This window comes from Myxocyprinus asiaticus, chromosome 16 (assembly GCF_019703515.2).
Source record: "Myxocyprinus asiaticus isolate MX2 ecotype Aquarium Trade chromosome 16, UBuf_Myxa_2, whole genome shotgun sequence".
NCBI lineage: Eukaryota > Metazoa > Chordata > Actinopteri > Cypriniformes > Catostomidae > Myxocyprinus > Myxocyprinus asiaticus.
Genome location: NC_059359.1, coordinates 26,144,731 through 26,156,368, shown reverse-complemented (window position 1 = coordinate 26,156,368; position 11,638 = coordinate 26,144,731). Strand labels below are relative to the sequence as shown.

Below are 11,638 nucleotides of genomic sequence, written 5' to 3'. Positions count from 1 at the left end.
TCGCTGCGTTGCCAGCCTTGTCTGTCCCAGAGCCAGCGTTGCCAACTTTGGCCATCCGGATGAGGAGGAGAAGTAAGGCTTCTGTTCCCAAATCTCTGCCAGTGTTCACGACCACAGAGGTAATTCCCGAGTCTCTGCCCATGCTCATGACTATAGAGGTCATCTCCGAGTTTCAGCCAGTGTTTACGACCACAGAGGTCTTTCCCGAGTCTCCACCCATGCCCACGACCACAGAGGTCATTCCCGAGTCTCTGCCAGTTATCACGACCATAGAGTTCTTTCCGAGTCTCTGCCCATGCTCACGACCACAGAGGTCGTTCCCAAGTCTCAGCCAGTGTTTACGACCACAGAGGTCATTCCCGAGTCTCTGCCCATGCTCACGACCATGGAGGTCGTTTTCCAGTCATCCAGGACTCTTAGCCTCGAGCCTTCCACGGCTTCACCCCTCGGGCCTCCCACGGCTCAGCCTTCTACGGCTTCGGCCCTCGAGCCTCCCATGGCTCCACCTTCCACGGCTTCACTCCTCGAGCCTCCCACGGCACCGCATTCCACGTCTTCGCCCCTCGAGCCTCTCACAGCCATGCCAGACTCAGCTCCATGCCATGTCACAGCCACGCCAGACTCAGCTTGCTCCATGCCATGTCACAGCCACGCCAGAGTCAGCCTGCTCCATGCCATGTCACAGCCACGCCAGAGTCAGCCTGCTCCATGCCATGTCACAGCCACGCCAGAGTCAGCCTGCTCCATGCCATGTCACAGCCACGCCAGAGTCAGCCTGCTCCATGCCATGTCACAGCCACGCCAGAGTCAGCCTGCTCCATGCCATGTCACAGCCACGCCAGAGTCAGCTCCATGCCATGTCACAGCCATGCCAGAGTCAGCTCCATGCCATGTCACAAGCAAGCCTCTGTTCCACGGTCCAGGCACGCCTCTGCTCCGCGGTCCGGGCCCGCCTCTGCTCCACGGTCCAGCGGTCACGCCTGCCGTGGCCAGCGAGTCATCATCCACACCTACCATGGCCAAGTCTGGATCCTGCCATACCATGTTTCCATGTCATGCCATGTAGCCCATCCCCCCCACAGTGAACTTTGTGTTTATGTTTTATGTTCTAGTGGGGGGGATATGTCACATATGTTTTGATATGTGATATGTTTTGTTCTTGTTTTCATGTCTTTTATTTTAAAGTTTAGTTCCTGTTCAGGTCATGTGGTGTCATGTCATGTGAATTCCTGTTCCCTCATGTGATCTTGTCATGTGTGTCCCCTGTTCATGTGTCTTGTTTTCATTGGTGTATGACAATAATCATTTATTAGAATCAGTTGAAGAGTTTACTACCTGCATTAGGTTGCACAGCAAAGATTTTTTAAGTTATGGGTGTAATAATTTTTTTTTTTTTACGTTCCTTGCTGTTACAGCTAAATGGAACTTTCTGTTTAAAAAACAGTTTGATTGGAGTACAGTATGGTTGACTCCTCACATGTATTGTATTACAAACAAAGTAAAGGAGGTTTCATATAAGACTGTACATCGAGTATACCCAGACAAGACACTTGTGGTACAATGCTTTAAAGTTAGAGTGGAAGATAATTGTACATTTTGTAAAAGTGCTCCTGAGACTATTAATCATTTATATTGGGAGTGTCCTAAGGTACAAGTCTTTTGGAGAGAATTTATTTCCAAAAAGAAGCTAATATTGTTGTTAATTTTGAAGAAAGTGATGTGATGTTAAAGTGTTTCTCAATTTATAAAGATAAAAATCTAGTATTTATATGTGATTTAATCATTATTATGGCTGGTTATTTTATACATAAAGTCAAATGAATTGAAAAAATACCTGTATTTTAACAATTTAAAATTGACATTAAAACATACCTGGAAACTATCTCTAAAAGTAGAAAATTGAAAGCAATATGAACTATACAACTGTTTACTATGCTTAAATGTTTAATTTAATGTATTTTATTTTTTATTTTATTTTTATTATTATTATTTTCTTTTTATTTTAGTTTTTTCTTTTTCATGTAATTTTTCCTGTAAGCCCCTGATATTTGCATTGTTCTAAATAAAAAAAAACAATAATAAAAAAAAAATTAATTAATAAAAAAAAAAAAAAGACTTTGGAATGTGCTGCACTCTCCTGTCCACCAGATGGAGCACGTGTGTTTATTCACGGGAGGAGTTGGCACAATTTTTACACGTTAGCTGCACGTCATCTCTGCTCTGCTGGCCCTGGGACTGAACACAGTTGAGTGTAGGATCTACTGATTTTTTTTTCAACTCGAATATGGGTGAGTTTTGTTTCTGCACTAGTCTATGGTTTATTTTGCAAGCATGATCATAAACGACGAAAAATATTTTTATCATTTATTGTACAGTGTGAATCACATTCAGCCCACTGCTAACCGGCAAACCGTTTTAGTTAAGTTGTCCAATTTGGTTTTGTTGTCTCGGCGCAGTAATCGCAGAAAAAGTGCAAGAATAAAAATAACTTAGTAATTGTGTGCACGTCTGATTTTTTTAATCGTTAAGACAGTAGAGGAAAATTGAAGTTGCAGTGTTTGTTTCCCGACGGAACATATTGAAGCGCGTACACTGACGTGTCAGTTCTTGGCTATTTACCCGCTTCGTATTTTTTCCATATTTCACTTTCCCTTTTATGTCTGTGGTTCAGTTTTTGTCTTCGGACTAATATTTTAATATGTTTTTATTGTGTAAATTGTAGTTGATCATGTTATGCTATTTCTGCTGCATAAGTTCTTGTTCCGCAACAAGAAGACTTCCGTAATGAACACTTGTCCGCAGCGGAACCATTTGTCAACAATTGCATAACACTATCTGTCAAGACCTAAACACGTAGCCTACTTTGTCATAATAATTAAAAAAAAGAATAATATTTTTATATTTCAGGGAAGGGGGTTTTGCGTAAGTGTTTAGCTCTTTTGTGTGTGGGTTTTTGTTTTTCTCTCAATTAAATGTTGATATTTGGCATGTCATGCAAAGAAGACTAATAAATGTATAGTATAAACAAATCTTTGATTTTAAACTTGTACTTTCACTCTAACAATCCCCCTCCTCCACCCTGTCTTTGTATTGTCATAGCGGTAAACACAAGCACATCGTTGGTGTTGTCCAGTCTGCTGTCAGTGCTGGTGTTTGCAGGAATGCAGATGTTCAGTCGATTGCTGGGCTCATCAGAGTGGCTGACCATCCTGGGGGGCTTCCTGGGCTCTGTGCTGTTTGTCTGCTCTCTCACTGTATCCTTCTGCAGCACACAGTCCCATTCGTCTTACTTGTTGCCATGTTTGTTTAACCTCAGCATTATGTCAGTTTTGGCTTAGATAGTTTGTAGTTGTATATCTGATGGTTGTGTTAATTCTTAACCTGCAACTACAGGCTTTCAATAACCTGGAAAACCTAATCTTTGGCAAGGGTTTCCAAGCAAAAATATTCCCAGAGAGTAAGTATGCACACAGACTGCGTTTATGACAGAAACCTTTTGTCATACTGCTATTGTTGTTTGAATCCTCCACACTTTAAAAAAAAAAAAGAAGTTCTAAATGAATTATAATGCATGATAGTTCAAGCTTTTAATGATGACCAGAGTTTAATAATGGACTTATTCTACAAATTTGAATAGATAATGGAAATCAGATTTAATATATTTAATCTGTTGCTCGACTGAATATTATTTTCTCTCTTAGTTCTCTTGTGCCTGTGCCTCTCTCTGTTTGCCTCTGGTTTGGTGCATCGTGTGTGCGTGACAACATGGTGAGTATCAAAGAGAAATGGATAAATGCATTATAGCAGGGCTATTCAATTCTGTTCTTTCCATGCAGAGTTTAATTCCAGTCCTGCTTTTAGACTTCTGTCTTTAATTTTCAAGTGATCCTGAAGACCTTGGGTGCTTCTCATTTCATAAATTGTGATTCCTCGTTTCTTTTCCATAGCTCTGTCCAAATATGCAAACTTCCCTACTACATAGTATGCAAAAAACAGAATGCCAATGGATTAGGCTGTCCGGAACCTTAATTTTCATAAAAGAGTTGGTGAGAAATACCCAGATTACCTTCTATTTCCGGGCAAGATTCTTAAATGAGGATCTCATAATGGCACAGGAGCTGAGATGTCATATTCAAAATGCTAGATTTGAAAAAACAGTGGAGACCCGTGGGTCGGTGGCTCATTTAAACTGTACGAGCTATATTTATCAAGAACGTTGTTCCTTGTGGTAAAATTGTGCTTGTTTAACAAAACCAGAGTAGATTATTTTCATAGTTGTTGTTACTACAGCATATATTCAGGTCATGAGACAATTCCCACATTCCTGGATGAAGAAATGTATTAGGCTTGGGATCGATCCATTTTTCACTCATCTATAATCAGAAGATTTTCCTGATAATTATCAATATATATTGGGATTTTTCGGAAATAAATAGGGCTGCTCGTTGCACATTAGTTTTTGTTTTTTCAAACATATTTCTCAACACAACTTTGGTAAAGTGTAAATGGCAGGGTAAATTAAAAGGGGTCACACACCGGACACGTCTGACGACATGGCCTGTTCTAAAATTCTAAATAATTATTGTCTATGGTAAATGCACAGCACGGGCTTGCCATCTCTTGAGGGTGCTCAAAAATCTGCATAACTCGCATAGTTTTCCATTAAATTTGACAGTTGATCAATGTCTACTTTCGACTGTATATAATCTAGTAGGACATTAAAGTTTAAACAGCCGGATTAAATTAACATGGAATTCTAAGTATGGATCTTAACCACAGTAATAGCTACCCACCCAAATATTTTAAACTGACAGTTTCAATTAAAACCAGAGAGTTGTTAAACTGCTATGCTAAACAAATGTAGTTTTAACAGGCTTAAGAAACTCCAGCACTCCTTTATGAAAATTTGTGTTGAGCTGGACAAAACTCTTTGCCGTTCACCTTTACGATATCTAGTGCATTTAATTAGCACATAAATGTACTGCTTTCCTTAATGGTGCAATGCTATAGTAGTGTTATTGGAATTAAAAACGTAATTGTTTTGTGGTGGTGCCTCTTTTTAGTTTTTATGAATGATAATGAATAGATGCATCCACTTCGGGCTATAGTGAACCAAACTACTGATGAGGAAATTTAAGAAAACTTCATGCTCTAGCTTGCGAGGAATGTATTGAAAATCTCCAGAGAGCTAAACAGAGTGGTAATTGCAAGGAAGTCACTGTCATGGTCACCATGGCAACACAGCCACACCTTGTCAAAACACCATGTACTATCCACCCATGACCATTCTCTTGCTTTCTCCTTTCCTCCCCTTTTTTCACATGTTCTACTGATAATGATTCTGTTACATTTTCAAAGTGATGAAATGTATAGTGTTGTCTGAACAGATTTAAACCATTTTAATTTGTTATGTATATGGTGCAACAAATGCATCTTGATCAAATCTTGACTAAACATGCAGCACCAAGGAGCGTAACTTGCATAGTTTTCCATTAAATTTGAACCAAATCGTTATCAAAGTACAACAATTATTTTCTCTAGCCATCAGTGAATGATATAATGTGTATATGCATCTTTCCTATAGCCTAACAATGTATTTTCTGTTACAAGTATGTCGTTTTGTGGTTTGACAGTTTGAATGAAACCTGTTCAAATATACATACAGAGAAATTGTATAATAATTTCTAATCGTTCAGTTTGCGCAGTTAAAGAAGTTTCATACACTAACCTGCAAAGTCATCAATGTCACTTTCATTCTTGAAGTAGAAAAACCTTCATAACTTTTGTGTGTATGCATCCTTTGCAAGCTCTAAAATACCTGTCCTATGTTGTGATACCTGTGCCTTGTGACCTGTTATATCACCCCCATGTGTTCTCCTAACATTATCATGCCATACACTCAAAAGAAGCCCAACTGAGTGAATTGGAAAGCACACAAATTAGACTTCTAATTTAAATATCGGCTAATGTTATTATGTCGATGCATCAAAAATATGTCGATAAAATAACGTTCCGATTAGTAATCAATATATCGATATTTTATGACATGCCTAGAATTTATTTATACTACTTACCTGCGTACTAAAGAAAGTACTTTCGAAAAGTGTGTCCTTCATCAAATGCAGTACATACTACAACATTATGCGATTTTTGGACACAGGGCTTGTTTCCTTTCCTAGCTCCTCACTCTTAAGATGCAAGGAAAGGAAGTGAGGGCGGAGGAATCGATTCAAGATGTATTTATAAAATGGAACATCCTTGCTCACTCAAGTGTCACTTCAGAGCGCCGTCTCTGTACAGCAGCATTATGTCAGAGTGCTTGCCATTATGTTGTTGAAACTTGATTAATGAATACAGTATATTCAAAATAAATCCTAATAATTCAATGCACTGTTGAAGAATGTGACAATTATGGTTTATTTAATCCACAAAGGTGAAACCAGCTTTGACAAAAAAAAGACTTCCGCATAAGATGCTCCTGTGCTCATTACTCTCCCTTAGCACCTCACAACATCCATCGCTTAAATGGATGGCTCAATATTCGTCAGAATAAACCATAGCAAGCACCATTGAAAAACCCTCAGGCCTCACCTCCTCCCTGTACATTTTGAGAATTGAGCGAGGAAACGAGGAAGCGTCAAGTAGAGTATCGAAAAGCACCCCTTAAATTGCTGGTTCAGGTGTTTTTGATTAAGATTAGAGCTAAAGGACAGTGGCGCTCCGGAAACCGAATTGAATAGCTCTGCCATACAAGAATTTATACATGTTTTTAGAACTACTCATTTTGTGGCTTCACCATCAAATTGGCTAAATATACCTTCTTTAACACTGTTTATTTCTTCTTTCACTGTCTTCTCCTATATAGCCTTATCTTCTCTATCTTTGCACTGTACTACATCAACAAAGTGTCAGCGGCGCTCTACCAAGCAGCTCCCAACCCAACACCTGCCAAACCCACCAGCAAGGGCAAAAGGAAGAACTGAAGAACTTATGACATTCCGTTAAAGTCCCCAGCCACCCATTAAACCATCAGACAACTGTATAATCATGATCAAAGATGTGATGTTTTTGATCTTTTTTTTTTTCCATTCCATACACATTGTAAAGATAACTGAACATATTTGGTCTTACCAGCAATAGATAAGTGAGTTTTTTTTTTTTTTTTTTTTTCTGCTCATGAATTTTTTTTTGTTAAATGGTTTGTTATTAAAAGTTGATAAAAGAAAATCTGGTCTTTCTAATTTCAGGCAATCATTGCTGCTGCTGTTTTCCTTGTTGGCACTGTCAGATATAGCTTGTTCATTTATTGAAAAGGAAAGCAAACAGAAACATAGCAAAACAATGAAAATCATCTGTAACACCATTAATAAGGGGTCACTGCGTCTCTGTAATCTCAGCTGACTCCTGCAGCAGTCCTGGTACTGACCCTGCACATAACATCAATCTCCAATCAATGTCTACTTTCGACTGTATATAATCTAGTAGGACATTAAAGTTTAAACAGCCGGATTAAATTAGCATGAAATTCTAAGTATGGGTCTTCACCACAGTAATAGCTACCCACCCAAATATTAAAAATTATAAACAGATAATTGCAATTAAAACCAGAGAGCTGTTAAACTTCTATGCTAAACAAATGTAGTTTTCACAGGCTAAAGAAACTCCAGCACTCCTTTTATGAACATTTGTGTTGAGCTGGACAAAACTGTTTAGTAGTGTTATTGGAATTGAAAACTTCATTGTTTTTTGGTGGTGCCTCTTTTTAGTGTTCATGAATGATAATGAATAGATGCATCCACTTCGGGCTATAGTGAACCAAACTACTGATGAGGAAATTTAAGGAAACTTCATGCTCTAGCTTGCAAGATGTATTGAAAATCTCCAGAGAGCTAAACGAAGTGGTAATTGCAAGGAATTCACTGTCATGGTCACCATGGTAACAGTACATGGTATTTTGACAAGGTGTGGCTATCTACGCATGACTATTTTCTTGCTTCCTCCTTTCCTCCCCTTTTTTCTCATGTTCTACTGATATTTTAATTTGTTATGTATGTGGTGCAACAAATGTAGGAATCTTGGCTAAACATACTTACACACTTTAGTATGGTATGTACACAGTAATGCTGCTTCTTAACACAGCTATATTTAGAAGGATTGAAGTGCCTCCGTCTTTTATCACACACAGTAAATGGTTAAAGGCATCTTCTAGACAGCCCCTTAAAGCCCACTGGGCAGATTAAAAGAGACCTGAAATCAGTCAAAAACAGCAGCCTTTGCCCTTAAAAATAATGGACTGATAATTATCCTCTTCTGAAATGTGCCCAAAATACACCATAATGGAGAGACAGACATGTTGTGTTGTTAGACATGAAGCATTGTGAAAGTGATGAGTCATTTAGTTAGGAAATGGTGGAATGGAACAAGCTGTTCCTCTCTGTAAAAAAAATATTCTCTGAACATTTATTTAGCATAGACCTACATTGACAGTAACATATAATGTTATAATTATGATTTATTACGTAACTATTTTTATTAAATTCCACTGTAGTGTAAACTATTCAGTGCAGTAGGGTTGGAAAAAGTGGGGGAAACTTGGTAACACAACATCAATGTTCACTTTGTTAATGGTTTCATTAAAGGGGTTCATTAATGACTAATAAATTATTTACAAATGCATTATAAATCATTAACCTATGAAAATACACCTTAATGTGAAGTGGACAGATGTTGAGTATTTATTACTAAGAAGATGCCAAAATTAGAAATCTGTACATAAAATGTCAGCATGGTTTAATGGTCATCGTGCTTTATTGCATGAAAATGAGCATGAAGACCTTAAAAGTGTTTCTGCAGAGGACTTTAAGTAACTAGGACTAGGTAAATTGGGGAAAAGATTATAGTAATTCATATAAACACAAACAGACTGTAGCAAAATGACAGTCTCTCCTTTTAATCTCACCATAACAGTCTATTTTTGCTACATCTTGAAATAAATAATAAAACGGCATTTTTTTAAATCAAAACAAGTATGAACAAGTGTATTAAGCATTTATAACATGTAAGTTAGAATGCTGACTATTTGGCAAGTATTAGATGAATGTTGCATTTATGCAACTGCATATAAATTATTTATAATGCATTTGTAAACAACTTATTAGTCATGAATGAACCCCTTTATAAACTTTTAAAGGTATAGTTCACTCAAAATTATTTTATCAATTACTCACCCTCATGCCATCCCAGATATGTATGACATTCTTTCTTCTGCTGAACACAAACAAATATTTTTTCGAAGAATATCTCAGCTCTGTAGGTCCATACAATGCAAGTGAATGGTTACCAGAACTCCAAAAAAGATAAAGTCAGCAAAAAAGTAATCCATAAGACTCCAATGGTTAAATCAATGTCTTCTGAAGCAGTCCAGCTGGTTTTGGGGAAAATAGACCGAAATATAACCAAAATATAAATATTTTCTTGACAGCAGTCTCCTTTTCGATCATGATTTCAAGCTCGATTATATCTATAGTGTTATCCAGCCCTCTGTGCATGCGTTAAGCACAAGGAAGTGTAATCTACTTCAAGAATAGCCTAGAGACTGCAATGGCAAGTGAAAAAGGAGTTATATAGTAACTTGATGACTTCAGAAGACTTTGATTAAACTACTGGAGTCTTATGGATTACTGTTATGCTGACTTTATCTCCTTTTTGGAGCTTTTGGAGTTCTGATCACCATTCATTTGCATTGCATGGACATACAGAGCTGAGATATTCTTCATTTGTGTTCAGCAGAAGAAGAAAAATTCTCATCGGGATGGCATGAGGGTGAGTAAACGATAAGAGAATGTTCATTTTTAAGTGAACAATCCCTTTAACACAGGGAACTTTCGTATGAAGTGTTACCGAAAATGTTAAGCACTACATTGGTTTGTGGTCCTCTATGTAAAGAGTCCATTCTGTTTGTTTAGAGTGGAATTTTCTTATTCCTGTCTCTTAAGACGCACTTTTGTATATATTTACATAGATTTACTCGTATTACTTCACATTTGGACTGTAAATCCCAGTCAGCGTTATCTGTAAAGTTAGCCATAAACAGTTAACTTAGTCACTGCCTACTCACAGTCTCACTCGTGCTCAGTTCATTCGGGCGGAGCCCCGCTATAAATTCCTGCAAAGCTTTTTCTCAGCTCGTGCACAGGACATTCTTTCTTCTTCAGTTGACGTCCTGCATTTATTAAGGTAAGTGCGTGCACCTTGTTGCACAATCTTTTAATTCTCATAAACTTTCTTTTACTTAAAGTTACTGTCTGGGACCGCTATTAGAAGTTTTTACGTTTGTACTGTGAATATGTTTGACTTGTTTAGTAGCCAGACAAAAAGCTGAAATATGAAAATATTTGTTAAATGACCAGGCATATCACTTATGTGTAGATTCCGTGAACTGCAGCGTTATTTATTTAATTTAATCATGAGCTGGTCATTTCTCGATTTTTTTTATTTATTTTTTTTTTAGAGTAAGATACACATTTACTGGACATAAAGTAGTTTAAATCACTATTATTGTATTCATATTGGAACCATTTTTAATCAGTGGTATCTCCATGTACTATACTTAAAATAAGTGCCTTAATTTTTCCTGCATTTACTGGGCATGAAGAATGGGCATTACTCACTCTTTGGTTTGGCTTGTTTCCAATTGGAAAAAACCCACTTCTTTTTCCCAGTCTGGAGATAGGAGGAGAACAATAGACTGTTTGCCAAATATTCAGATTTATTCACATTATTTAGTGCATGTGCTCGTGGGATGAGATATTAACATATTATTATATGTCATATAATAATGTATATATACCGTATATAATAAACATATTATTCTCTGTAGACAGTCACAATGCCGTCTGATCTGGAGAGAGCAATGGAAACAATGATTGTGGTGTTTCATCGTTATGCGGGCAGAGAGGGTATTAGTACAACCCTGAGCCGCAGAGAGCTCAAACAACTGATGGAGACAGAACTGTCTAGCTTTCTTAAGGTACTACATTCCTCCACTCCTCCACATGACCACCACTCATTTCCTCCCTCATTCCTACACCATATCTTCCAGTCACATGGTATTCCTTCACTCCTCACCCCTGCTATGATCTTTGTTATGAATATTTTCCACACTTCACTCTTTTCCATCATCTGTGTACTGTTTCTTGAGCCTCTCAACAAAACATGCTTCCATTTTGTCTTTACTATTTAACTAGGGGGAAAAATCTGTATCTCTCTTTTCTCACTAGTCTCAGAAGGATGCTGCGGCCGTAGACAAGATTATGAAGGATCTGGATGCTAATGGGGATGGAGAAGTAAATTTTGAGGAGTTTGTGTCTCTTGTGGTGGGCTTGTCCATTGCCTGCGAGCAGATCTACCAGATAAAGCAGAAGCAGACATTGGGTCAGAAAAAGCCATGAAAGAACAAACATGAGGGAAAAAAGAATGACTTTTTGTGCAAAGTAACAGTGTATGTGTGTTGCCAAGGAGTATGTTTTGATATAAATGTAGAAAAATGTAGATAAAATTACATTTGTCAAGTGATGTTCGCATTTATCATCCCCAGTCCTGTAAGTCTCACCACGAAAATAAAAACGTAATGAATTTC

The 11,638-nt window shown here is 37.7% G+C and overlaps 2 protein-coding genes across 3 annotated transcripts; both read left to right on the top strand.

Moving 5' to 3' along the window:
* The first annotated feature begins 2,151 nt into the window (after nt 1-2,151).
* Nucleotides 2,152-7,170, top strand: krtcap2 (keratinocyte associated protein 2). 2 transcript variants are annotated; one of them, XM_051721190.1, is made up of 5 exons: nt 2,152-2,288; nt 3,100-3,254; nt 3,394-3,457; nt 3,702-3,768; nt 6,866-7,170. In XM_051721190.1, the coding sequence occupies exons 1-5, from the start codon at nt 2,285-2,287 to the stop codon at nt 6,981-6,983; spliced, it is 408 nt and encodes a 135-aa protein (XP_051577150.1). In that variant the 5' UTR covers nt 2,152-2,284; the 3' UTR covers nt 6,984-7,170. The 2 variants fall into 2 exon arrangements, with proteins under 2 accessions (XP_051577150.1, XP_051577151.1); XM_051721191.1 differs by lacking the exon at nt 2,152-2,288 and adding an exon at nt 2,586-2,922.
* Nucleotides 7,171-10,117: 2,947 nt separating this feature from the next.
* Nucleotides 10,118-11,638, top strand: LOC127454179 (protein S100-A1-like). The gene is made up of 3 exons (XM_051721192.1): nt 10,118-10,236; nt 10,880-11,029; nt 11,280-11,638. Exons 2-3 carry the CDS (start codon nt 10,889-10,891, stop codon nt 11,448-11,450), a joined length of 312 nt encoding a protein of 103 aa, XP_051577152.1. The 5' UTR covers nt 10,118-10,236; nt 10,880-10,888; the 3' UTR covers nt 11,451-11,638.

What these genes read in the sequence shown, in the direction of transcription:
- krtcap2 (XM_051721190.1), top strand. An exon ending in TGTTTGTCTGCTCTCTCACT is followed by an intron (nt 3,255 to 3,393) that starts GTATCCTTCTGC and finishes CTGCAACTACAG; the next exon opens with GCTTTCAATAACCTGGAAAA. An exon ending in CGTGTGTGCGTGACAACATG is followed by an intron (nt 3,769 to 6,865) that starts GTGAGTATCAAA and finishes TCTCCTATATAG; the next exon opens with CCTTATCTTCTCTATCTTTG.
- LOC127454179 (XM_051721192.1), top strand. Translation starts at nt 10,889, where the DNA reads ATGCCGTCTGATCTGGAGAGAGCAATGGAAACAATGATTGTGGTGTTT. An exon ending in AACTGTCTAGCTTTCTTAAG is followed by an intron (nt 11,030 to 11,279) that starts GTACTACATTCC and finishes TTTTCTCACTAG; the next exon opens with TCTCAGAAGGATGCTGCGGC.